This window comes from Cynocephalus volans, chromosome 12 (genome assembly GCF_027409185.1).
Source record: "Cynocephalus volans isolate mCynVol1 chromosome 12, mCynVol1.pri, whole genome shotgun sequence".
In the NCBI taxonomy this organism is placed as follows: domain Eukaryota; kingdom Metazoa; phylum Chordata; class Mammalia; order Dermoptera; family Cynocephalidae; genus Cynocephalus; species Cynocephalus volans.
Window position 1 is genome coordinate 57,430,790 of NC_084471.1, and position 24,202 is coordinate 57,454,991.

General features: G+C 41.9%; 1 protein-coding gene across 1 annotated transcript in view; it reads left to right on the top strand.

Moving 5' to 3' along the window:
• Positions 1 to 24,202, top strand: part of PPM1H (protein phosphatase, Mg2+/Mn2+ dependent 1H) — a 254,270-nt gene that overhangs the window by 99,992 nt on the left and 130,076 nt on the right. Inside the window, exon 2 of the mRNA XM_063076146.1 lies at positions 5,163 to 5,328. Coding sequence (XP_062932216.1) covers positions 5,163 to 5,328 — 166 coding nt within the window. The remainder of the gene's footprint in view (positions 1 to 5,162; positions 5,329 to 24,202) is intronic.

Below are 24,202 nucleotides of genomic sequence, written 5' to 3' on the forward strand. Positions count from 1 at the left end.
GACAATGTAATGTTTCCCATTGATCTCAAGGTAGTGCTGACTTGCTGGAGCATAAGACAATAAGGAAGTGTAGCTACTGACACAACTGCTCACATTTTAGGAAATTGTCGAATCTGTTAGTGTACTGCTCCTCAGCTTGGGAAACAAAGTTTTTCTCAATTTACTTTTTTACAAGAGTTAAAGGTTTCATTTACATTTAGTAAACAAAGCATTTGCCTTAAATGAGCAAAATAAAATGTTTTAATTGATAGTGGTCAAATTTGTTAAAGCCAAAGTAAATTAAAAATCAGATCATTGTACTAAAGCCGTGTGGAGTATAGCATTTGAAATAATATAAAATATGGGATAAGAGTTGTGCTTTTTATAAAAAGAGGCAGTGAGGCTTCTGGTCAAGATGGTGGAATAGATGGTCCCCAGCATCACTCTGTCCCACAAATCAACAAATTTACAACTATTAGAAAGCAACAACAGCCAAGCCGGGGCTGCTAGAGCTCAGGGGAAAAGGAGGAAAGACCTATGTAGTGCATGAAGGCAGGAGAAGCCACCATGAGAGAAAGAAAGAACAGCTCCAACCGTTTCAAGCCCCAGCCGCTTCCAGGCTGGAGCTGGTGAGCGCTTGGGGCAGGAACTGGCAAAAGCTACAGCTATGCCATTTGGATGGAGTTGTTTGGAGGCAGCAGGGGAGAAAAGGGCCTTGGTGGCCCTCAGGCCAGCAGGACCACTGACAGGGTTCCTGTGGACCCACATAGAAGTGAGGAGCCACAATAACTGAAAAAAAGGAGCCACTCAGAGGCTGGTGAGTCATCGCAAGGTACCAGCGCATGGCCTGTACTATGGGAAGTGTTTGGAGTGTGGGCAGTAGGAGAGACAGGCCCACCAGGAAAACACTGGGGCACAGCAAGGACAGCTGATCTGTCCCCCAACCAGCACAGGACCACTCAGTAGAGACTGGTCAGGAATATAGAACTGCAGGGAGTGCAGTTTCTGAAAAGACTCGGCCCAGACCAGTGTGTCTACACAACCCAGGTGTACCATATCAAATGAGACCTGGAAGTACCTATAAAGTCAACCAGTAAAGCCTTCCCCAGGGAATCAACAGCAAAGCAACAATTTAGCTCAAATACAGAGCTCAAGTACTGGTCCCCACAGGAAGTTCTCCCATTTTAGAAGTAAGCAAAAGACAACAAGTTAGTTCCAGTGCAGAGTTTAGGTGGTGGAAACAGCAAATAATCCAGCACAGAACTGGAAGAAAAAACAAAATACCCACAACCAGATAAAAAGTTTGATATTAACTAGTAAAGGTCTCATATCACCAAAGAACACCTATAACACCTAGAAGGACCAGAAGCCCCCTGGGCCCCCAAGCCAGAGAGGGGGAGGGCTGGGGGCCTCAGCCATGCCCCCCAACACCCACAACCAGCCCAGTGATGACCACCAAGCCACTCCAGGAAGTGCCCTGGGCTCCTGTGCTGGCGTGGGTGGGGTGGGGGGAGGGGAGGCGAGGGCTTCAGCCACACTCTCTGACATCTGCACTGAGCCCAGCAATGACCAAGCCTCTGCTGGAAGCCCCCTAGTCTCCCCTGCAGAAATGAGGGGGGTGCTATAGGCCTCAACCCTGCTCCTCCTTCCTCCTGCTTCCACCCTATTTCCTTCTCTATTGCCCCTCCCCTCAACTGCTCTGCAACAATGTCATAGAATGTAAAAAAAAAAAATTTAATAAACTTTAAAAAAAGACAATGACTTCAAATAATTGATATTTAATTAATATTTAAATTAATTATCAGCTGGATAGTAATCAGATGCCTGCCCAAATAGACTTACAGGGTTGGGACTGCTCTCTTCTCACTAGGTTGACATTTCTGATTTTTTGATATTTCAGTAGTGTTATTCACAATCTGTATTTAACATGAAATGGCAAAGTAAGGTCACCAGTAATTGTTCTTTCACAGTTGTCTGGCTTTGCTGAGTCATTGCAGTACAGACCTCTATACCAAGTGCTGACAAGAATAGACACACAATAGGAAAATAAAAAAACCCGAGAGCCGGAGCAGAAAGAGCTCAGAACTCTGAAGTGTGTTCACAGCTCTGCTGTATTTAGCTGCGTGACCTTGCGGGAGTCACTGTCCTCCAAGGCCCTGGGTTTCTCATGCTTAAAATAAGATTTCTAGGACCGCTTGCTGAAGTAAGGTCAACTCTAGAGTATATTATCCACTGAAAGAGACAGGAGACGAAGCATTTTCAGGGGACAGTGATTTGTGATTTATGTAATTACAGTAGCTTTCTTGACTGTTGGAAAACAGCAGTGGCAGATGAGTCAGCCTTGGGAATCAGTGATGCTTTGTTCAAAAATCAAAACAAAATAAGGAAAAAACAACAAAAACCTGACTACAGCACAAAGTTAGGTCAGGTGACAGTGGTCAGAGTAATGCTAAGTTCTGACAACAGCAGCTAGCATCTTGTACAGAGGACAGTATCGAGGGGATAGGGGTCAGGAACTGTTTTTCCCAGCTGAACCTCCATGTCAGCTTTCCCTAAGGAATGTGCTCATTTGGGAGACCCTGATGGTATAATATCACCACCCAGTAAAAATCCACCCTGAACTGAGAAGAGGCAGGTGGTATTTTGAACCTTCTTCCTCTGCCTGGTTGGTTTCTCTGAGGATAGACATGAAAGGGATGTTTGAGACAAATGAATGTCCTGTATTGGGAGCTTCAGCTGCAGCCCCTCCAGTGACTTGGCTTGGATTAAGCATGAGCTTCTCTAAGGACAGGCAGAACTGAGCCACCCATCCACCCCCTTCCCTGGACCCTTTCCTGGACTCTTCCAATAGCCAGAGAAGCAAGGAGGGAATTCCCCTTTCTCTCTAACCTGGACCAGACCTTGCTTAATCTGTGTAGTCTCTGCGTCCCCACACAGTCCAGCGTAGCCTGCCGCAGGCTGCTGGCCCCTGGTGTGATAGGAAGAGGTTAGGTTGGGAGTCAGGGTAGACCTCTGAATCCCAGCTGTGCCACATCCTGGTTGCAAAACTTGGGGAAAGTTCCTTAGCTCGGGCAGTGAGTGCAGTAGCGTTAATCATTGTCTTGTCCTCAAGAATTATATTTTACTCTCAAGCCCTATGAAAATTCTCTCAGAGGAGAGCAGGTGAAACTGGAGCAGGAAAGTAGACATTGAAGCCTCCCTCTCTCCACCCCTCAGACCCAAGAGTGAGTGGTAAGCACCAGAGGCTAACTGGACCTCACAGACACAGGCCTCTGGAACAATGATTTTCAAAGTCTGTAAGCTACAGTCTACCTTTAAAAAATATTACAAAAGGAACTTTAATATGTGAAGTGAGTAAAAGTAGGCTTTTGTTTATGAAAATATGCTTAAGTTGAAATTTATAATAAACCTAAAAACAAGCAATTTTGATTAACACAGAAATTTGATATAGAAGAGATGATAGATGACTGGTATGGCCTTTTTCTTAGAATATGCAGATAAATATAAATAGTAATTTTTTAACAGTTTTCTTTCCAATCTAATGATACTGGTCAATTATAGGAAAAAGATGGAAGATTTGTTATGCCAAAGCTGCCCCAAATATGTAGATTAGAATGTATTTGTTTACATGCACAGATAAGAATGAACTTATAAATTATTGCATTTTTAAAAAATGCTTATAAATTTAAAAAATAAATTTAAAGAAAATGTTAAAGCATCTAAACACTTACATAGAATCCCAGGGTTTGGCAGGCGATTATTTGAAATACACTCCCTTTAGATCTTGCTGCACCCAAATCTCAATTTGCTTTCCTTTCCTATTTGGTTGTGGTGTGTATATGTCGGTGTACAATTTTCAGTACTATAAGCTATTTGGCCTAAAAACTGGTGAAATCTGAGTAAGGTCTGTAGTCTGGGTGACAGTACTGTAACAGTGCTGATTTATTGGCTTTGATATTGTACTATAGTTATATGTCACCACTGTGAGAAGTTATGTGAAGGGTACATGAGACTGTACTATTTTTGCAACTTACTCTGACTCCATAATTATTGCAAAATTAAAAAGAAAAAAAAGTCATTTGAAAATGATAATCTTTTCCTTAATTGTTAGGAGGGGTGCAACCAGATTCATAGAGCAGTGTACCCACCAGACAGAGTGAATTTCCATTTAGCTAACCTTTTAAAAATAAATAAATAATAAAAACGCCTTTTCTTTCCTTGCCACTGAATTCTATATACTCTACACTCGTTCTGTCAGCTACTGTGACACTGTTGAATCTTCAGGAAGAAAACACAGACAATGGCAAATCAAGGAGAGAAATCTATTTTAGCTGCTGCTTGATTACTTAATAAGCAAATGGTGAAAGCCACGAGTTCAGGGTGCAGTCACTGGATACAGAAAAAGGTAGTGATGTACCATGTTTTTCTGAAGCATTTCTATGCTTAAAATGCTTAGTAATTAGACTAAAGCAATGTCAACATGATGCGATATCATCATTATGTGACTTGGTGACCGTATCATAGTGCCTATAGCCTCTTGTGATGGGACAGTGTGATGAATGTTATTCTATAGGAGAAAAGATAAAGGGATAAAAATATTTTTAAAAGAATAAACCTTTGATCCTTTCACTTCCTTATTGTAAAAATGGGCATGGCAAGTAAAAATGGGCATGGCAGTAGTGAAATACAGTTCTCTGTTCCCTTGTATTTTACAGTGTGCTATAAACTACTGCCATGGACATTGATGAGACTGATGGTGGTTTTGCTCTTTATCACTTAAAACAAAAACAAAACAGAATTCCCTGTGCCAGCCTATCTGTTTTCATTGTAATTGCCAAAAAGTTCAGGTTCCAGACTAATGTGAAAGAGTGATTGCCTCGTGGGTTTTGACTAGAACGGATCAATGGAATTGATCATATCTATCGGATATCTGTGAAGGTGGACTGAGCTCAAAACAACTTCTTTAGTAAATGTTTTAATGGGTGCTAATATAATTCCATTTTTAACAAATCCATTTATTCAGGAACATAAAATTCTAAGACCATAAGGTCCTTTGCATTAAGTAGGGCTTTAGTTTTGCGTCCATTGTGGAGACTGCCTTGGCTGACCTTTGAGACGGGAACTAAGCACTCAGCTTTCTGGAAATCCCTCTGCCTGACCAGCCTTTCTGGCTTCTTCTCCAGGGTTATCAATGCTGGGAAGAGCACACACAATGAAGACCAAGCCAGCTGTGAGGTGCTTACCGTGAAGAAGAAAGCAGGGGCCATTACCTCAACCCCAAATAGGAACTCATCCAAGAGACGTTCCTCCCTTCCCAATGGGGAAGGGCTGCAGCTAAAGGAGAACTCGGTAAGACCCCTCTTTATCCTGGGTTTTCAGGTGAGAGGAATGGCACATACTTCTCTCCACTGGAAAATGTTACAGGTTAGACCAGGTCTGGAATGGAAGTGAGAAAAGCAGTGTACCTACAGTTTGTGGGGTGGTGGACCTATAATCAGGTGTCACACATTCCAAGCCAAAGGTGATGCATGTATGAGGAGCTGGTGTTGATGTATGTAACACCTGAAGTAAATAAAACACATATATTATATATAGATTTTGTTATTAGAATTTATACGTGTGTGTGTGTATATATACACACACATATATATACATCTACCATGATATATATATATATATCTCATGTTTAGTGGGTTCAAAGAAGCCACTTCTAGGTCTTTGTGAAGGAAATGGTCTGGAACCCTCTCATGAAGAGTGGAAATAACTCCAGCTGTTGGCTTCGAGCCCTGCTGTGACTTTGTCCCTTTCTTCCCCTTGCCTGTCCTTTGTGGTTGTCCGTTTGGAGTCAGCACCAGGAGTGCTTCCAAATTAATATTTGTTTCGATTGGCGCAAAGCCCTTGCAGCCCATGGGGTGGCCCTGCAAACTCAATGCACTATTGACCAACCACAAAGCATTTCTCCTCTCTTCAGTTTCTGGAGAATAAAGTGGACATATCCTCAGAGAGTTCTGAAGAAACCCTTGGAAAAGGACAGGGAATAACTGGCACTCTGTTAGCAGATTATTTCTATGGAGAGGTGTTTACTGAGAAAATCAGGAGGTATTGAATGGGATGATCCAAATGTGACTCTTTATTCTAATAAGCTTGAGGATATTTTTGTATAAAAAATTTATAGTATTTTAAAAGATCTAGCAATCTCTTAGTCTAAGAAATAGTGTCTTGTTACACTCAGGGAATGATTTATTTTGTCAGTCCTGGTTCAGTTTAGAGTTAGAAAACACATTGACCTTTGGGGACTCATCTTGTGCTTGTTTTCAAGGCTGAAAGAAGCATTGTTGGGCCTCTCCCAAGGAGCCAGACTTGAGGACCCAGGTGGACACTCTAGAGTGATGGTAGCTAAGTGCACAGGCTCTGGAGTAAGATGGTTTAGTACATCTACCACTTATTAGCTATTTAATTCGGGGGTAGTTATTTATTGTTTGAACATCAGTTTTCTCTTCTATAAAAAGGAGTAATAACAGTAGTAACCACCAAATAGTAGAAGGCAGCTGGTTGGAAGTATGAAATCCAATGGTTCATGGGAAATGTTGGCCCAGTGTCTTCATTAATAAATCCTTAATAAATGTTAGTTAATATCCTAAGGTCAGTCCCTCTTCCGTCATTCTCTGTGGCTAATGCCCACTGAATTTTGTATGTTTATTCACTTGTGAATCGGAGATTACACAATTTCTTTCATACCTATTTGACAGGATTATTTTGAGGATTGAGTTATTATAGGAAAGGGCTCAGAAAATGTGAGGCATTAATGATCATTGAAAATGGATGCCAGTGACTTAATGTTGCTCTTTCCCTGATATTTCTCCCCTGCCACTGGGATACAAAGTGATTTCTGTCAAAATAAGTCAGTGTTGACATTTGGCCTAAGGCCAGTTCATGATGGCCTTTTTCCTTTGTGCTAAATTCCTCCTAGAAATGGAGCCAAAGGTAACTTTTAAATTCCTGACCTTAAAAACAGTGAAACTGGTGCATAAGCACTTCAGGATGGAGCTGTGACTCTCCTCTGTGATGGCTCAGAATCTCTCTGGAGTTCGTGTTCCAGGGGCAGCAACAAGGTGCCCAGCACGGTGGACATACCCTGGCCCTCTCTTTCCTGCTTCAGCTGCAGCAGCTTCACTTCTATCTGCCTTATGTATTAATTAGGCTTATTATTAGAGTGTAAGGCAAGAGCTATGCTGCTTTTTAAAAATTGTGGTAAAATATATGTAACATAAAATTTACCATTTTAACCATTTTTAGGTATATAGTTCAGTGGCATGAAGTATGTTCGTATATTTGTGCAACCATCTCTGTCATACATCTCCAGAATTTTTCCATATTCCCGAACTGAACCTCTGTGTTCATTAAACACTGACTTCGCTTCTCTCCCCTCATCCCTTGGCAACCACTGTTCTATTTTCTGTCTCTATGAATTTGACCACTCTAGGTACCTTATGTAAGTGGAATCAGACAATATTCGTCTTTTCATGTCTGGCTTGTTTCACTTAGTGTGACGTTCTCAGGGTTCACCTACATTGTAGCATGTGTCAGAACTTCCTTTCTTCTTAAGGCTGAATAATATTCCATCTTATGCATATGCCACATTTTGTTTATCCATGCATCTGTTAATGGAAACTTGAATTGCTTTTACCTTTTGGCTATTCTGAAAAACGCTATTATGAACATAGGTATACAAATATCTCTTTAAGTTTCTGCTTTCCATTCTTTTGGATATATACCTAGAATTGGAACTGCTGGATCATATAGTAATTCTGTTTAATATTTTGAGGAACCTCCATACTGTTTTCCAAGCAGCTACACCATTTTACATTCCTACTAGCAATGCAGAAGAGTCCCAGTTTCTCCACATCCTTGCCAACAATTGCTATTCTCTTTTTTACTATGTTCATCCTAAGGTATGTGGTGATTATTTCATTGTGGTTATGATTTGCATTTCTCTAAGGATCAGTGATTTGAGCATTTGTTTCATGTGCAACTTGTTGGCCCTTTGCATGTCTTCTTTAGAGAAACGTCTATTCAAGTTCTTTGCCCATTTTTTAATTGAGTTGTCTGTTTTGTTGCTGTTGTTTGTACTGCTTTTTAAAAGCTTGAAAACCATGATCTAGTATGGCAGAGCAATCACTGAGCACTTTCTGGGTACCAGGAAGTAGATGCTGGGGATTCAGCAGGGAATCAAACAGGCAAAGATCCCTACCCACAGGGTGTTTACATTCATAGACGGAGTCAATTAAAATATACAGTGTGCCAGATGATCAACACTATGGAGGAAAACAAAGTGGGGAAGCAGTAATACAGGAGGAATACAGGAAGCAGGAATATGTGAGGTGCTAGGGGTGGTTAAAGAAGGCATCGCTGAGAAGGTGACATTTGGGCAAAGACCTGAAAGTACAGCTATTTGGAGGAAGAGCATTTTAACCTTCTGGGCAATTGTAAAGACGCTGAAGTGGTAGGAGGCCCTGTGTTCTCGGGAATCAGCAAGGAGGCCCCTGTGATTAGAGCAGACATAGAGAAAACCTGAATTGCACGAAATGTTGTCAGAAAGGTCATAGGGATGGGGTGAAGCTATCTGGCAGGACCTTGAAGGCTAATGTAGGTCTTTGGCTTCTACTTTGAACAGTTTACTAGCAGAGGATACTGGATACACTGGTTAAAAAGAGGCCAGTGATTTTTCCCATTGAGAAGACATCCCCCTAACGGTAAAATTCAAATAAAGTAGCACTTAGGAAAGGGTAGTGAGAGTGTAGGGCCTAGGGCAAGAAAACATCTGTGGGAAGCAAGTAAGGCAGACGCCACCCCTTTCCCCCGTTAATCTGTCTCCCCCAGCAAACACATAGCATTGCATCTGCACGCCGAGCCTTGGGGATAAGGAGATGAGTGCAATACACTTCCAGTAGCCCTAGAGCTGATTTGAAGAGGGAGAGTCATTGAGCAGTGGCACTACAGTGGAGTGAGTTTTCAGAGAAAGCTAAAAAGCCCAGACTGTAGGAAAGCCTAACTCAGATTGGCCACTGGTGGTTTGGGGAACAACAGTGGAGGGGGATATGTCAGATGAGGGAAAGCTTCCTGGAGAAAGTGGCATTTGAGCTGGGGTCTTGAAAAGTGAATAGGAGATAACCAAGCAAACAAGAGAAAAGGGCATTTCTGATAGAAGGAACACACGTATGCAAAGACAGGTTGGCATGAGAGCACATGAGGCATTTCTCCTAGTGGTTTGGTGCATAGGTCGCTTGGAGGGTGATAAGGCAGGAACAGCAAGCAGGTTTCACACACAAGGGTCACCAAATGCCGTAATAAGCTGGGATTTTAACGAAAAGATTTTGGGCAAAGCCATGATGAGTCAAGACAGTGATGGCAGTGGAGAGGGTGACTTGGAAGGCCAGGGGCACAAACCTGGAGCTGGAATGACAGTTAGGAGGCTTGTGCTGAAATTTCGGTAGAAAATGATGAGGACTTAAAATAAGTCCTCATCATTTAGCTGTGGCTAAAGTGAGGGACAGATTCAGAAGAGATGATGTGAGGGACACAACTGAGGTGACCAGATGACTGACTGTTTGGGGTAAGGAGAAGTAGAGGATGCCAGGAGTCAGCTGTTGGGTGCTGGTCACTGAAAAGTTGACCGCTGGAGCAGCCGCAGGTAGAAAGGGAAGATGGGCAGAGGTGGTGACCTGAGTTTTGAGTATACAGCCATTCCTCTCTATATGCAGGGCATTGGTTCAGGGGCCCCTCTGTATATCAAAACTTGCAGATGCTCAAGTCCCACAGTTGGTCCTGAGAAACCCACTTATGTGAAAAGTTGGCCCTCCTAATACATGGGTTCCCCATGTCACAAGTACTGTATTTTCGATCTTCAGTTGGTTGAAAAATATCTGCATATAAGTGGACCGTGCAGTTCTGACCCATTGTTTTATAGGAAATTAGAAATAAGGGTTTGGCATTCAGGAGCAAGTCTGGGGGGGTGGTTAACTTTCAGGAGTTACAAGTGCAAAGATTATAGTTGACACCACAGATGTGGCTTATGAAGAGGATGAAAGCGAGAAGGTAAGTGCAAAGTAGAAGCCTGATGATGGTGGGATCTGAAAAGCTCCAAGAAGAGAGGGAAGCTGTAAGGAGGGAAGGAAACTATGCCATGGGCCAAAAGAGATCGAGAAAGATAAGGATGGAAAAATGGGCAAATGCTATTTTAACAAAAAATGGAATAACAAGGTAGATAATGGCATCATTTCATTTGCAAACAGTTGACAGGCGTGAAGGACGGTACAGTGAGGCACGGCTCCCTCTGGGACACTGCGCTTAATTTCTCCCTCCTTTCTTGATCTCTTCATCCCCAGTAAATTTAGTAAAGTCAAAATATGTGTTTCCACAAGACTTCTTTCATACATAATATCACCTTCATCTTCTTTGGAGATTGAAGAAAACCTGAACTTTCCTGTAAAATAACATTAAACTCACAGTGAAAAGATGAATTATCATAGGAATGTTTTCTTTGTTAGAAACATCAGTGACATGCAGAGGAATTCAGTAAAAGTGTGACTTTATGTTTGATGACATTTCCTATATTGAGTGCAGTAGGGTAGCTGGATAGCAACAAGATGACTTTTTCCTCCTACAGATAATTATCAATTGGTATAATGATTTTAAGGCAAGCTTAAGCCATCCCTCGTGCCAATTCATAATTATTTCATCTTATTAATACATGTAATCTTTCAGCCAAAGAAATCAGCTTCTGCTTCCTATTTTAAACAAACTTTTAAAAAAACAAATTTTTGGTGAATGAAGTAATATAGCATTATATTCTGCTTCTCCTGGCTTCCATGAAGAATTTAGTGAAAAAAAATGTCATGTCCCATGATTGGCTGAGCTCTTGAGAGTGGTACCTTACTTTAAAGAAAGAAAATACAAATTAATTTCAAATTCCATCTACACATAAAGTAAAATGTCAGGAGGTAAAGAAGCAATGTTTGAAAGAAGTCCTAAAACTTGAAAGGGATAGAAATTTTAAAGTTTTAAAGTGTTCTGAGCTGTAGTATTTTTGTCTGGAGAAATGCAAGGGGATATGGCTGAATTATTCTGTTCTTCCTTACGAGTACTCTGTAATCGACTAGACTTTGTTCTGGTTTTGCATATGAGTTTAGCTATATAATTCACAGTAAATAAATAGTGAATATTTCTCTTTTGAGGAATGAGGAGGGAAGCTGTGAGATCTTGATGCAGTAGATATGAAGCATAGTCGAGAAAGGTGCTCTCAGTGACAAGTGAAGGTGGACCTCTTCCTGCACCTGGGTCACTTCTGGATAGTTTCTGAGAAGAGTCATAAGCCCACAGTTGGGCAGATAGGAAATAGATACTCCATGGCGGTGTGCAACCCTCTTCAAATTCCTGTGCCTCACAAATCAACAGAGTAACCATTCTTCTTTCAGAAGGAGAGAAGAGATCTAGGGTAATTAGAGGGGGGAGGGGGGAAGGAGAGGGGGAGGGGAAGATATTGGACAAGGGGCATAAAGAATAATTAGGATTTATAACAATATTTATGCTAGTAATATTGATTTGATCAACATATCTCAATGTTGTACCCCAAAAATATGTATAATCAATATTGATTCAATAAAAATTTTTAAAAACAAACAAAAAACCCTCAAAACCAAATTCCTGTGCCTCTGATTACTCATTTAGGGATATAGGGTGAGTGGCCGGGAAAGAAGAGAATCTAAAATGCTAGCATTTCCAAAAGACACTTTCATAAGATTGTCCCTAAGGAAAGATGCTGTAAGCTTGTGGCAGACAACACCTGATCCCCAACAGCCTTCTGTTTCCCACTGAAGCTTTCTAAATTAACCAAATCAAGATGTGTGGGAATAATCACCATTGATAGGCTTCCTTTCCTTTAAATCGAAAGATTATCAAGAGTCTATCATACCGATTGCCAACCTCAGGTGAAAACACAGCTTTTCCAAGAGCTTTTGCTTTCTAGTTTCTAAGTATCTAGTCATTCTAGGAATGAGATAAGGAGATACCAGATGACTTCTGAGGGAGCCAAAAGGGTTCACTGTTAAGGGCATCTTATCACCTTAGTATTAAGATAAGTACATGTCCTTATGTAAGAGACATGGTTGTGAAATATTTAGGGCATTGTGTCAATTATCAGGACATTTTCCTCCCACATCTGATTCCCTGTTTGGAACAGGTTGTTCTGGGCTTGAGACTAGACTTGTGGATACATGCATTCCAAGTGTCTTTCCTTAGGACAGGAGCATACTTATGTTGTTTAATTTAGTCAAAACACATCAAAGTGTGCGGTTTCAGTATCTGTTAGTTCAGTGTGTAGTTACAATAACAGGAGGTGGCTGTGTCAGCATTGTGGTCAAGTTCACCAGCAAGGGAGAGGAAAGCTGATTATCTTTCTCAGCAGAGGATAGGGCAGCACTGTGGGAATTCAGGCGTATAGGATCCAACTGGGGTGGGAGAGGTAAAGGGGAAACAAAAAAGGGGCATTTCAACTCTTTTCATCTATTTTCTGTAAGAAGGACTCTTTCACCCCCGGAACACTAAATGAAGGTTGCTTCTGGTACCAGAACAGCAGTCCTCCTGGAATGTGTGGCCCTCATCTGGCGGTCTGCTTCCTGCAACGATGTCAGCTATAAAAAGCAGTAGGAGTGACATTTTATTCATCTCTGCTTATTAGTTTAAACTTTTACTCTCTGTTCTGCTCATGTCAAGAAAATATGAACTTTCTATTTATCTACTTATATTTTTTTTAAGTGAGAATTCAATGGTTTCTTTCAAAACTCTTATCTCTTAGATCCAGGGGCATAGAACTCTTGCCAGTGATTAAGAAGGATGACTTTACAACCAGGAATTGACGAGGCTGTGTCAGCCAAAGTAACTGTAAAGTTTCCTCCTCAGTGGGTGTTGGTTTACTCTGTAGACCAGGTTTGTCCAAGATGCATCTAATAGCTAAAAACATAACTAAAACTTGCTTCCACGATAGATCTTCCCAGTGTGGCACATCTTAAAGCCAAAGGAAAATAAATCATGTTGAGATGGAAATTTCTTCCTGCTTCTCTTCAAATCCAGCTTCTCACAGCTTTAGATGGGAAGAGCATTGAAAAGGGCAATATGCTCTTGAGATTTTTTTTCTTTCTTTCATTCTTTTTTTTTTTCAAACACAATACTCAGTACTCATGTGCCAGACACTGATCTTAGTGCTTTGCCAATATTAATTCATTTAACTGCCTAATACATAAATATGTATTGCTATTACCTTTATTTTGCTGATGAGGAAATTGAGGCACAGAGCTGGCAAATATGGAGCTTGATTCAAGCCAGGCAGTCTGGCCTCAGAGTCTAGACTTATGCTGCCTCTTTGTCCATTAGCGGTTGGGAAATGTAGCAGGAAAAATCTCTTTGGAAAAGTAAGAAATAAAGAAAGAATAACTCCTAATGCTGATCTGTATAATTTCAAGAGAATTAGATACTAAATATTTTCTCATTTCCATTATGATTTATCTTGATTTAGGAGTGAGTTGGCAGTCTCCCCTGTCTACTCAAGAATTTAGATAATAGCTCTCACTGACTCAGGTGAAGAACAGAACTGAAATGAAATTGTTCATATCCTTTTCCTGCTAGTCCATTTTTCTTTCTAAATTATATAAACCATGGCAAGAAGAAAAAGCTTTGTGTTTGAATGCGTGTCTGACTTTGAATCCCAGCTCTGCCACTTACTAGATGTGTTACCTTGTGCAAGCTCCTTTTGCAACCTCAGTTCCCTCATCTGTAAATTGGGGATAATAGTTCCTACCTTACAAGGTTAAAAATATGAAAAGTGCTTAGAATAGTGCCTGGCATGTGGTTAGCATTTTATAAATATTATTTGTTGTTGCTGTTATTCCAATAGTAGTGTTTGTAGATGCATTTCAGTATTATTTCACATTACTTACATTTTTTTCTATAAATTTAGGGAGAAGTTGGTGTATGAAGTGAGTAGTTTGAGAACATTCCTGAGCTGATTTATGAGTCTAGAATAAACCACAACACAACTTAGCCAAAACTGTTGCAAACTTTATACTTTCTACCTGTGAGGAATTAATTTAACATTTATTTAATAGCGTTTTAAAATATGGGACTGTATTGTCATCCAAAAGCAAAAAATAAACTTATCAAACATGTCCTATATCTAACTGCCTCCTGAGAAGGAAGGAGCATACTCACTGGAGTATGTAAAATTAGGAGTTTTTTTCCCATTCAGGAGAAAAATATCTGAATAATTAGTCAAAAAGAAGAATTGTTTTAAAAACAAACAAAAAAACCCTGTGCTGTACAGTCATGGTTCCATGTGGACAGCAATAGAACATGGGCCCTAGGAAGAACTTTCATGAAGTTACTCAAATTTCACCTTGTCTCTGCTTCTTTGTTCATTCTTATCCCTCTCACTGGGTAACTGTGAGGATCAGAAGAAAAACTGGAAATTGAAAGTGCTGTGGATGGATGCCTAAAATAGATACTCTGGACTCTGACTTATCATCCTCGCTGTGATTCCTTGGAAACTGGCCAGAAACTTCATGGAAATCAAACTATACAGTAGTTGATAGTGGGGAATCAGAAGAATATGGCAACTCTTCGTTTGCAGCAACAGGGAGGAGCTTGGAGAGAATTATGGCTCACTTCTTTAAGCTGCTGTGAGCCAGTCAAACCCCACTCCTTGGCCTTCCATGTGTTTCCTGCCTTTCATCTTGGCATTTCTGTTGGCACAGGAAACATCTGAGATGATATCTTTGTTAGCGCCCCTTAAGAAGGGTGGGTACCTCATTGCTCACCTCGGCTTTTTTGGTCTCTGGGTTCCAAAGAGTTACGATGCATGTGATATGGCTCCTGTTTTAATAGGCCTAAAATTTAGGCTGGTGATTTTTGACATTCCTAGTTGGCTGTGCTGTAATTACACCTGAAGTTGAATGGACACCAACTGCTTGTATCTGAAATTATTTTAACTCCCTGTTTAGTAGATAAATTTCTGTCTGGAGTGGACTTATATTTGTTGAAAGGTCCAAGGAGACTTTTACAGCTAGAACGCATTAAGTTCTGACATTATAGATGTTTGTGAAAATGGGGAAAAGAGAATAAAAGGATATAACATTGGGCCTACTTTAGAGAAAGGCTGAAAGAGAAACTGTGAACTTAAAACTGTTGCACTCTCCTCGTCACCTGTCTTCCCCTGGGTGATGGAGATGCAAAAGATTACTCAAAACCTATTTCTTCTGAGCAGTGAGAAACCCCAAAGGGGTTAATTTCCTGGAACCCTCAAGAGAGAGGCATTCCTCCTTGGGGTTCTTTCTCAGTATTTATTCTCCAGGCCAGAAAGTTACAGAAAAGGAACATAGGTAGGGTTATAGTTAAGTATATTTTAACAATAGAGGCTGGTAACATCAGTGAAATAACAAAGTGACATTCCATACTGCAATTTGCAAAAGGTTAAGTCGATCCACCAACAAAAGCTTGTTCTTAGCAAATGCTATCTTTTCCTACAGCAGTTTCCTCAGTATTTTTGCATAACAATAAAGCAACTTTGGGTTAACCTGCACCATAGATGTCTGTCCTTGAGCCAGCAATTTTGCGGTGTTACAATTCTTTATCTATAACAGAGACTTTAGCCTGGGGAAAGTTTCCTGTCTTTTGCAAGCTTAACATTTCTAGTAATTTTTAAAAGTTAGGTTATACCTGAATCTACAGGGCTTTGGAAACTAGGCCCTGTGAAATACATTTGCTTTATAAATGTTAGTATACTCCACATAAAATTCCCAATTTGTCACCTTCTGGAATCTTCCGCCACAGATGTTTTCCTGAAAATGAGTAGGGGGTTCTGTGTGTGTGTGTGTGTTGAATTGCATATAAGACTGATTTGGTGGGGGGAAGGGCGTGGTAAATGAAACAACTTAGAATGCAGCTCAAAAACTGCTTCAAAGTTATTTTTTGTTACTCATGTAATTTCTGCCAAATTGAATTATATGGTAAGTCAGGAAAGGGTTTGATACTGGTTTTCTTAAAGTGAAGTACACATTTAACTCATGTTTATCTGGAGCAAAAACAAGGTTAAATATTTGTTAAAATATTAGTAATTTTAAAATTCTTTATGTCAAGAGCATGTTACTCTGAATTTGAAGTGTCTGATTTTTCAGATGTAGAATTTTATGTCCTGTGCTGGTGACACCCTATGGACATTTTCTTATACTACCATAAGAGTAATGTGGGATCACTGCTGAAAAGTCTTAGCCATCAGTTGATGGCCCAGGACATGTATGCAATTACAACTAAGCAACAGACAAATTAAAATAAATGCAAGCAGCACTGAAGTGCGAAAGACACCGAGTAATAGAAGCCAGGGAGATTAATTACAAAGAGTTGCGTGGTCTTGGGAAGTTGGAAAGATTCCTTAACTTGGAGTCTGAAGAACTGGATTCTAATCCTACCTCTATCTTTTACCAGTAGAGTCGCTTAAACTGGCTGTGCCCCAGTTCACCACTGGTAAAAATGAGATAATGGTTCCCATTTTACAGTGGTGTCAGGGGGATTAAACACAGCAGGAGCTCAGTAGACACTCTTTGAACTTAGACTTCCTATAGGGGAAGTAAATTAAGAGGAATAGAAGTAACGGGAGTTGCACAGTGTGGGGGGATGAGCAGCCCATTTGGCAGAGTTGAAAGTTAGGAGCTCAAGTGTGCAGCTGGTCTCCTGAGGGGATCCTTACCTCTCCGGCCTCCTTGAGGTCCCCCCAGGCCATTTGATAGTGAGTGCATGGTATTACCAGTACTTGAAGTGTTTTTGTTTCTCCCGTGTGCGGGACACAGCGCTATATGTTTTGTTTATTAAATGATTATACAGGACAATTAACTTTTTTGGTGTACATTTTTATGAATTTTAACAGATGCATAAATTCATAAAATCACCACCATAATCAGGATTCAGAACAGTTCCATGACTATAAATAACTCCCTCATGCTATCCTGTTATCGTCATACCCTTGCCCCTACCTGCCCATAACCCATAGTTGTCTACACATTTAACACGTTATCCACTCCTGTGGCACCACGTACTTCTTATGTCTAACACTCATTGCACTGATGGTTACCTGGTCATGTTCTAGATCATGAACTTCAAGAGCTCAGGAACCATGATATTCTCATTCCCTGCCATATCCCCAGTGCCCAGCGTGGAGCCTGGTACACAGGAGGGGAGACTCCAGGACATGTTAAATGAATGAGTCCTTACTGTCTGTGCCCCAGTTTGACCTTGCTCTTTATCCTTCATATTTAAATAAGGAAATGGAGATTGAGAGCAGTTAAGACACTTGCCCAGGATCAGGTAGTAGTACATTCCCCAACCGAGGTTTGTTTTCATCTAAGGCCGGCGGTCTTTTTGTGTTAAGTTATAAGATAGATAAGATTTGTTTGCTTTATCTCATTTGAAAGCACATTGGTAAGTTACCCAACTATTAAAATAACCATGTGGTATGTGGACACGAGTGACAAAGTTGTTCTTGGCCTGTTAGATAATGTAAAACCTGCCCCCCCCCCCCCCGCCTTTATTTACCATGTAAACTCAAAATCTTATTCTCAGAGCTAATACCAAACTGGGGATGTTCCTCCTTCTAGAGTGACTAACTGTGAGGGGTGGAGGTGGGCAGAGGAGACCAAATGGAGCTGTGGCTTTCGTGTCCCTCCCTTAGTACTTTTTCATCAGTCAAGCAGGTGGAGAACACAGCTCTCCAGCTTCCCGTCCATGCACCTGAGCCCTTCAGTCACTGATTGAAAGGATAAGGCAATAGCAGAGTCCGGGGCTAAGACACGCAGAGTCCAGGGCTAAGACACGCAGAGTCCAGGGCTAAGACAGGCAGAGCTGAAGGCCAGTGGGAACCTGCAGCTTTGAGTCTTTGGTTTTCAACAGTTCATCTCTCCAGGAAAAGGAGTCTGGTTTTTTTGGTTTTATTTTAATTTTCCTTTTTAAAAAGATACAGGGCTTAGCCTAGGAGAGAAGTGTGTGTGTGTGTGAGTGAGAGAGGGAGAGAGGGGGAGAGAGAGAGAGAGAGAGAACATATGTGTGTGTGTGTTTCATACTGGTTATGTAGGGCCATAAAGCTCAGCAACTCCAGTACAGCCAGAGATGGCAGCAAGATGACTCTTTGGTCTCCTGGGAGCCCTTTTGAGGCTCCCAGACCCTAGATCCAGGCTGCTTATTTGCATTGCACCCCAGACTCAGAGAGCTGAGAGGACACAGTCCTGGATAAAGAAAGTGAGATCAAGTCAGCCCCAATCCCAAAGTAGGTTAGGTTTGTTATCTTCTGTGGTTTTACCAATATGAAGTGCCTTACATAAAGTTCTTATTTCCCAAGCTGCTATTTTGCTTTAAAAAAATAAAAGCAAGTGAAAAACAAAACAAAACAAACAAAAAAATCTCTCCCTTTCTTTCTATATTTAGTAAATATTTATTGAGCATCTATTCTCTACCAGGCACTCACTGGGAACAGCAGAGTGAATGAGACACACATGAGTCTCTGTGAGCAGGGCTGATACACACTCATGCAGGCAATTCCACAACAGTGTGATAGACACAGCTGTAGGAGATGTACACGGGCTGAGGGTGTCCAGGCAAGCTTGATGGGGGAGGTCATGCTTTGCCCAAAAACTGAAGATAAGTAGTTCTCCAAGCAGAGAGTTGGGGATGCATGTTGCAGGCAGAAGAAAACCATGACAGTCATAGTCCTGGAGGTAACTGAGAGTTAGAAGAAATGAGAGAAGCTCAGGACCACTGGCAGGGAGTGAGAGATGTGCTGGAGAGAGAGCAGTGAACAGATCATGTAGGGCCTATAAGCCATGTCAGCATCCAGGAGACCAAATGACATTTTTTTTTTTTTTTTTTGTCTTTTTGTGACTGGTAAGGGGATCGCAACCCTTGGCGTGGTGTTGCCCACACCGCGCTCAGCCAGTGAGCGCACCGGCCATTCCTATATAGGATCCAAACCCGCGGTGGGAGCGCTGCTCTCTCCCAAGTGCGCCATGGGGCCGGCCCCCAAATGACATTTTAAGGACAGTAGGGCATTATTGAGGGTTCTAAGCAGTGAAGCAATACAGGTGTGTCTGCAGTGAAACTGCAGATTTGAGATGCTTTAAAAGCATCATGTTCATACAACTTGTGATTCTTCAGGCCTCTCTTAGGCTCACAGTTCATCACCCCAGTTGCCTTATTTCTGGCTTGGACCCCTGATGTTGATGGGGGCCCTTGATGCTGGGGTGACACTGAGGAGACACTCATTCCTCAAGGCTCTTGGATCTGACTTTGTGCATCAAACCATCCTGCTTACCTTATAGCATTTGGTGGCATTGTTTTGAGGCAAGAAGAGAGTGCGAGAGAAGGGAAAGTCCTCTTATCCCCTTTAAAATAAGTGTACAGCACATCCTGTTTAATCATGCCACTTTCAAAAATAGATTTTTATTCTCTGTAGTATCTCGGTCACATTTCAAACACCATATAGCCCTCTCCAGCCTCCTGTTATCCTTTGAAACATCTCCTGAAGTCATTAGTCTCCTCTCTGGGTGTCAAGATACCACCCTAACTGGACCCTCTTTGCCTCTTGCCAGTCCCTTGTGAGCCTCTGACATTTCAGGCTTCCTTCTTACAGCCGGCGTCCCTGGCACTCTTAGGTGCAGAGGCTTACATCGTGCCAGCACCCCCAGGCAGAAAGTTGAGGTGCCTTAGCCTGCCTTGCCAGATTCTGGAATCTTACCCCCCCACCTGACCCAGCCCTCAAGGCCACTATCCATGTGGTGCTCAGAGTGCAGGTGGAGTTTCCAGGAGAAGCTGATGTTTAAGCTGAGTACTCACAGACAGGCAGGAATTGGAAAGGAGGTGGAGATAGTGGTTTGTGAGGAGCTGCAAGTTCTGTAGTTTGGTGTGGGTGGGATTTGAGTAAGGTCTAGAATGTGGGGAGAGCATCCCAGACTAGATCAGAGGTTGCAAACTGCTATCTCTAATGGCTGCCTATTAGAATAGGTGGAGCCAGTCCACAGAGCAGGTTGTCAGGCCAGAAATATCAGATTCTGTGTTTTAGAAAAAAAATCACTCTGGTTGCAACTCAGGTAGCAGAGTGAAGACATGCATGAGGTAACCCTGTTTTTACTAGGCAAGCTTTCCCTCCGGAGGATGCAGACATGGGCTGGGGGACGTTCAGCATAGCACGGGAGTGATGGCTGAGAGGACTCTGGTCCCAGTTGCATCACTTGACAGGTGGTGCACTTGATAGGTTACATTCTCTGTCCCTCAATTTCCTCCTCTGTAAAATGGGGATAATCACCACACTTCATTGGGTGGTTATTCATAGTACTGCAGTAAGGATTAAACGAGTTACTATTTGTGAAGCATTTAGAATGTTGCCTGCTACATAAGGTTTGTTAAATGATGAGAAGAGTGCTCTAGACTCACAACTGGATGTTTCTCTGACTTTAGGGTCTCTTAAACTTTAACAGCTGAGCTGGAACCCGAACACTTTGTGGAAGTATTTCCCCAGATAGTGTATCAATCACTTTGTGTTTCCCGGCAAAAGAGTACACTGAAGATTTTGAAATCTCTTGATGAACTTGGTTGTATCAAGTTCAAAGGCCTTCAAAAAAATTTTTTTAAACACTTGAATCCTTTTGACCAAAATCTTTTGCAAAACCCTGATGTTCACAACTGAGAAATCTGTGCTGCTCTGATTTAAATGAGTCAAGGGGACTCATGAACTAAACACTTGCTTCACATCCTCTTTCTAAAGGTCTCATTTCTGAACCAGGGAATGTAGCTGGACATCACTGGTCTGGACAGTTCAGGGAGATGTGACTTATCCAAGATCATGCAGTGAACTGCTGGCAGGTTTGTGACTAGAACATGGATCTCCTGACTGCTTAGCAGCCCCTCCATTAAGATCGGGATTCTCAACCTTGGACACTCTTCAGAATCCCCTGGCGAGCTTTAAAAATGTTCCATGCTGGGGCTCTACCTTGAGAGTTACTGACTTAGTTGGTCTGGGTTTGGCCCCAGCATCAACCGCTACTAGATCATTCAGTCTTGAGTAAAACAAATCAAATTTTCTTGGTGGAAAACTTATGTCTTAAAGTTTTTGCTGTGAGAATTATTAATTGCATCAAAAACAAATAGGTTGTACCAGAATTTATTGCACTGTTGTGCAGAGGTGTTCCTGCAAGGAGACTTTTGAGCCCTTCTGGGTCTTGCAACAAAAGTCCCTAATCAGGCTCCCTACTGACTGCTTAAAAATTCCCCAGATATTTTATCAACCGAGTGTTGTCACAGTAGCTGTAGGATGCTTTCTCTTGCTGCAGGAAATGGTTGGGTTACTTCTCAGAAAAAAAGTTGCTTTTGAAAAATACGATAGAATTTCGTTGCAGTGTAGCTCATTATTTTGGGAAATTTGATATTCTTTAGTTCAGATCATGACTCTGGAAAGTCAGGTGTGACAGAATCTGTGCCTGGACACTGATACCACCCCTACTCCCTTCCTCACCTCCCCCTGCAGCATCTTCCTTAAAGACTTTTGCTGGGTTATAATTTAAGTCTAGTGCAGAAGGGCTGTGTGTGTGTAGGTTTTAGTGGGGCAACCCTGGGCCCTTTGGGGAGTTAACTGTAATGAGCAAGAAATATTTTCCTTTTGCTGCTTTTCCCTAGACATAAGGATATGTCCAGATGGGAAGGTTGCTGTCTCCTGGGATAGGGCTGTTCAGCCCAGGAGAAGGACTGTTCCCCTCCAGGAGACTGGCAGACACCAGGGCTGCAGCTGCATCACTTCTTTGGTCACCAGGGTTGGTGTGGCCAGTGGCTGGTCAAACTAACTGGTTGACGTCTCCTTCTTCTTCTGCATAAAGGAAGGCTGACCACCCTTTGGTCAGAAGTAAGGTAGGGTCATGGAGCTGCCGCTTCAGGAGAGCAGGCCCATCTCCTACAGGGCCTTGTCTTGGCTGAGCTGGAGGGTGGCACCTTCATCTTTTTGTGCAGTCTGGAGAAGCCTATGGACTCCTCAGAAGTAAGTTTTTAAGTGCCAAAAAAAAAAAAATACATAAAAATACAAAATAAATGGTTACATTGAAGGAGTTATCAAAAAATTTGAAAGTAAATTTGTAATATGGCATCATGTCCTTTATTAATACAGCAAATAATAAGAACTAGTGGTGGGTTTAATAACCGCTATAATTTCGAAGTGGTGAGCGTGAACAATTTAAGATATGTGGAATGGCAATACATTATTTCTGTTGGCAACCAATCACAGGTGCTGCTAATAACATTGTTGCCTTCTGTTCATAATAGGAGGAAATGATGAATTCAGAAGTTTATGAAAATAAAATAGATTCATGGACTGCCTGAATCCTATCCACAGATGCTCTGAATTAAGAACGCTGGCCTGGGTGTTCAGCTTAATTCCAGGTTGATATCCACTTCCACATGCACCTACCTGTAACCTTTTTTGTGCTTGTGCCTGACTTTTTTTTGCACTCCACTTTCCTTCCTGTGTGTGCCTCAAGTCCCAGGATACTATGTAAACATGCACATCCTTTCTTCTCTGTGTCCCCTCCTCTTGTTACAGAAACTGACAGTGGCTTATCCAAATGTCATGCAGCCCATATGACAAAGACCAGAGTCAAGCTGTCCAGGGCTTGTGCATTGGCCCAAGCAGGACAGTGAGAGCCAGGCTCCTCTGAATTCCTGCTCCGCCATACTGAGCCTGCAGCTTTCAGCCCTTTTTTGCAAAGGGTTACTCCACCTCCAGGTGTTGCTTCTGTGAGCCAGGCAGGAAGAAAGGGGGAAGAGTGAAGGGCAGAGGACCAGGCTGCTTGAGTTGGTCCTTTTATAATCAGGAAAACAGCTTTCCTGGAAGTTCCATCCAGGAGACTTCTCCTTGCTGCTCACAGGCCAGTGTATCCTATGACAGCACAGAGTTGCAAGGGAGTCTGGGAGGTGAGTGTTTTTAATAAGCACAGCACTGCCTGTATTAGTCCATTTCTGTTGCTTATAAAAAAGTACACGGAATTGGGTAATTTGTAAGAAAACAAAATTTATTGCTTACAGTTTCTGAGGCTGGGAAGTCCAGGGAACACAGCTGGTGAAGGCCTCGGTGGTGGTGACAGTGATGGCAGAATATCACATTGCAAAAATGGTGGAGCAGAGAGACTAACCTCATTCACTCTCCTTTTAAAGTCCTCCAAACCATGCCCATGACCACCGTTTTTAATCTGTTGACTACAGCATGGTCCTACAGTCTAGTCACCTCTTCAAGGCCCCACCTTTCAATTACCATAATAGGATTTCTCACCCTCTTAACACTGTCGCAGTGGGGTTCCAATCTTAGGGGGACACTCAATCCAAGGCACTGCCTCAGACAGAATCAGTAGTGAGGAAGGAAGGAAGACTAGGTGTTGGATAGGCATCTACCAGATTCTGCTACATTGCCTAAGCCACCTGCTACTTTCTTCTTCTGGCTGCCAGGCTGCTGCCTTCCATGTCACCTCTCAATCCATCCAAATTCTACGTGTCCTGTTTTCAAGTCCCAACTTCTTCCCTGACTTCCCTATCCCACACTGATCTATGCTTCTTAGATGTAGAACTTTTCAAGTTAGCAGAGGCATGAGAGTCTTGTAGGGTAGCCCCTCATTTTATGGAGAACCGATGCCCAGAAAATGACTTACCCAAGATCATATGGTAATGGTAATGACAGCAGCTACACATGCTCTAGATATGCTACTTAGCGAGTCACTTGACATAAATGACCATTTAACCCTTCCAAACCACCTCCCCCATGTAAGGTAATTATCACCTGCATTTTACTTACTGGGAAGCCTTGGCAAAGAGATGTTAAGCCACAGAAATAGCCAGCTAATGCGTGACAGCCAGGCCCAGCACCTGCACTGCCTCCTTAACCTTGTACTGCCTCCTACTCAGCTGACTGGTGTTGAAGATGAGATTAGAACCCAGACCTTCTAAACCTTAAATCACTGTTCTTTCTGCTTTGCTTTCCTGAGTTCTTACTGTTTGTACCTCTGTTTTCTGGTGCTTTTAGTTGTTTGTATGTATTTCTTACTGCCTGAATTTGACTGAATGTTTTTTAAGGCAGGATTTACCTCCTAACTAGCATCCTTAC